The 2466-nt window shown below is 58.2% G+C and overlaps 1 protein-coding gene across 1 annotated transcript; it reads right to left on the bottom strand.

The window, feature by feature from the left end:
• Positions 1-488: 488 nt before the first annotated feature.
• LOC122393161 (MFS-type transporter SLC18B1-like) lies at positions 489-1556 on the bottom strand. Its single transcript, XM_043388901.1, has one exon. It carries the CDS (start codon positions 1554-1556, stop codon positions 489-491), a length of 1068 nt encoding a protein of 355 aa, XP_043244836.1.
• Between the last annotated feature and the right edge of the window lie 910 nt (positions 1557-2466).

Genomic DNA, 2466 nt, shown 5'->3' with positions numbered 1-2466 from the left:
CTACGCGCCGCGGTTTTTTATTTACACGCAAAAAACGCGACAGGGTGGTAACATATGCCCCCCCCCCCCCACCCCCCTGGGGCGAAGGTTAATAAAAAGCTCAAAACGAAGAATACCCAATTACTCCAAATAGCCTCTCCTCGGCGGTGCTTTGGCGTGTTCACAACGGCTGGCGTATACATAGAGAGATTCGCTAGGATCTCTCTGTCGTTCGGTTTCTTGGTTCAGCTAGCTAGAGCTTCACGAAAAAGACGAGCATACACTGTAATGTGAGGATAATGGCATAGCGTCGTTTAATCAAAAATACCACCTTGCACACTCGTTTTTGGTGCTGTGCCTGCGTGCAAAAAAAAAATATTTTTACCGATGACAGTCGCGGGGCCGGAGGCTGCCAACGCCTGCGATAAACATACACTCGTTTGCTAACAGTAAATTAGAATGAATAAATCGTGCACGGTGATGTCTGTCTCCGACCTACGCAGATGCCTTTATTTACCGACATGGTACACCAGCCCACGGATTGCCATAACCAGGCAGAGGAGCATAGTGACACCTCCGAGCCAGGTGGCCAGGGTCGGGTACCCCCATCTGTCGGTCACCAGCCCGCCGCCCACCGGACCAAGCACGCTACCCAGGGAGTAGGCGGCTCCAAACACCGCCGAAACCAGCGCCTGGCCGCTTACATCGCCCTGCAGACCGCGGGCGGTCGAACGACGCACCATCAGCGGCAGCAGCGGCAGGTAGGCGCCGATTTGAAACACCTCACGCAGCGTCATCCCCACACCGAGTAGCAGGCGGGACGGCCGGAGACCGAGCAGGGGGGACGGAGGGATCAGCAGCACGCCGAGAGCGGTGGGCGCCAGGCTGCCGGCCACCAGGAGGAACGTGTTGTCGATGTAGTCCGAGAGTCGGCCCCACAGCGGACTGGAGAGAGCGTAGCCGGCGAACGAGCCCAGGAAGAAGAGGCTCAGCTCGGCCGGCTGGATGCCGAGGACGGCGTGCATGTAGGGCTCCATGCTGGGGTCCATGGCCGTCCAGTTCATCGCGGCTACCAGCAGCGCCGCGAATATCAGCCAGTTGTCGGCTGTGGAGAGCACCAGAATCAGCATGTCGCGGTAGTTGCGGTCTCCAGTTCCCTTCTCCGTCCTCTCGGTTGAGTGGTCCGTCAAGGTCGGCATCAGGAGCAGGCTGGTGGCGGCGGTGATGAAGAACAATGTGCCGAGTGTGTAGAACGGTGCTCCGTAGCCACCAAGGGCATACATTGGGCCACCGATGGCAGGGCCCAGGCAAAGGCCAGCACCAGTCATGCCCTCCACCAGGCTCATGGCCGAGGTCATCCGTTGTGGGAACTGGTTGATGATGATGGTTCGCGCCGCCGTCTGAGCAGCAGCAGTGCCGACGGCCTCGGCAGCGCGAACAGTCAGACACCAGGCCAGGAACGCTGCCGGCGTCTCCACGTAGGTAAGCAGACCGAACACGACCGTGGTGACTCCGGCCACCAGCAGGCCGAGAGTGTACAGCCGCGTCACGCCGAGCCGTGGCGCCAACCAGCCCATCGCCGGAAACGCCAGCGTTTGAACTAACGCGAAACAGCTGAAGACGGCGCCGGAGGAAGCTCTGTTCAGACCGCGAAGGTTTGCCTCGTGGGTGAAAAACGGCACTTGGATGACGACGCAGCAGCCGGCGAGAAGACTACTGGCGGAAAGACACACCAGCAGACTCACTTGGGACCGGCTCAGGGGAGCCGGCGCGGAGTCTGAACGCTTCTCTTTTTCAGACTCATCAGGAGTTGAGCATAGCTTGTCGGAGGCCTGGAAGGGCTTGTTGAAGGCTGGTGGCTCGGGTGTGCTGTATCCTGGTTGTGATCTTGATGGGTAAATGTCCTCGATCAACGGCGATGTCTCGAGTGCTTCGGGTGAAGAGCGATGTTCTGTTACCCTGCAACTGACCATGGTGTTTTGCAGTACTAGAAGCAGTGGAATAGAGATAAACACCAGGTCCAGGAGCAAAACGGAATCAGAAGTCGTGGCGGCAGCCGAAGCATGCAGTAGATAAAGAATGGTATGGAAAGGGAATCTGAAGAGCCTCAAGCCGTGAGGGAGAAACAGGAGTGGAAGAGTTTTCGCTGCGGCGGCACCAACAGGTTCGACTCTGATGTGAAGTGTCGCGCAGTCGTGCTACCTACCGGGACAGGCAGAGGTCGTCGACTGGGAGACCGAGCCGACGGGCGTCGCCAGCCACTTCCATCTGAATAGAGCCAGCGTAATTGGTTACTCCCGGTGTACCACTTGTGGCGCCAGGGCGGACAATATATCTAGGCTGCTCGTCAATGAGCGGGCCGCCTATTCACGCCTATCAACCGCGCTGTTGCACACGTGTCGTGATCAATGTACCCAGCGATGTTCTGCTCGACAAGGTCAGATGAACTGCAATATTGGGTAGCTACCCGACTCTGCTAGCCACTGA

Source organism: Amphibalanus amphitrite, unplaced genomic scaffold, assembly GCF_019059575.1.
Source record: "Amphibalanus amphitrite isolate SeventyFive unplaced genomic scaffold, NRLGWU_Aamphi_draft 000519F_arrow, whole genome shotgun sequence".
In the NCBI taxonomy this organism is placed as follows: domain Eukaryota; kingdom Metazoa; phylum Arthropoda; class Thecostraca; order Balanomorpha; family Balanidae; genus Amphibalanus; species Amphibalanus amphitrite.
This window is presented reverse-complemented; position numbering and strand designations above follow the sequence as displayed.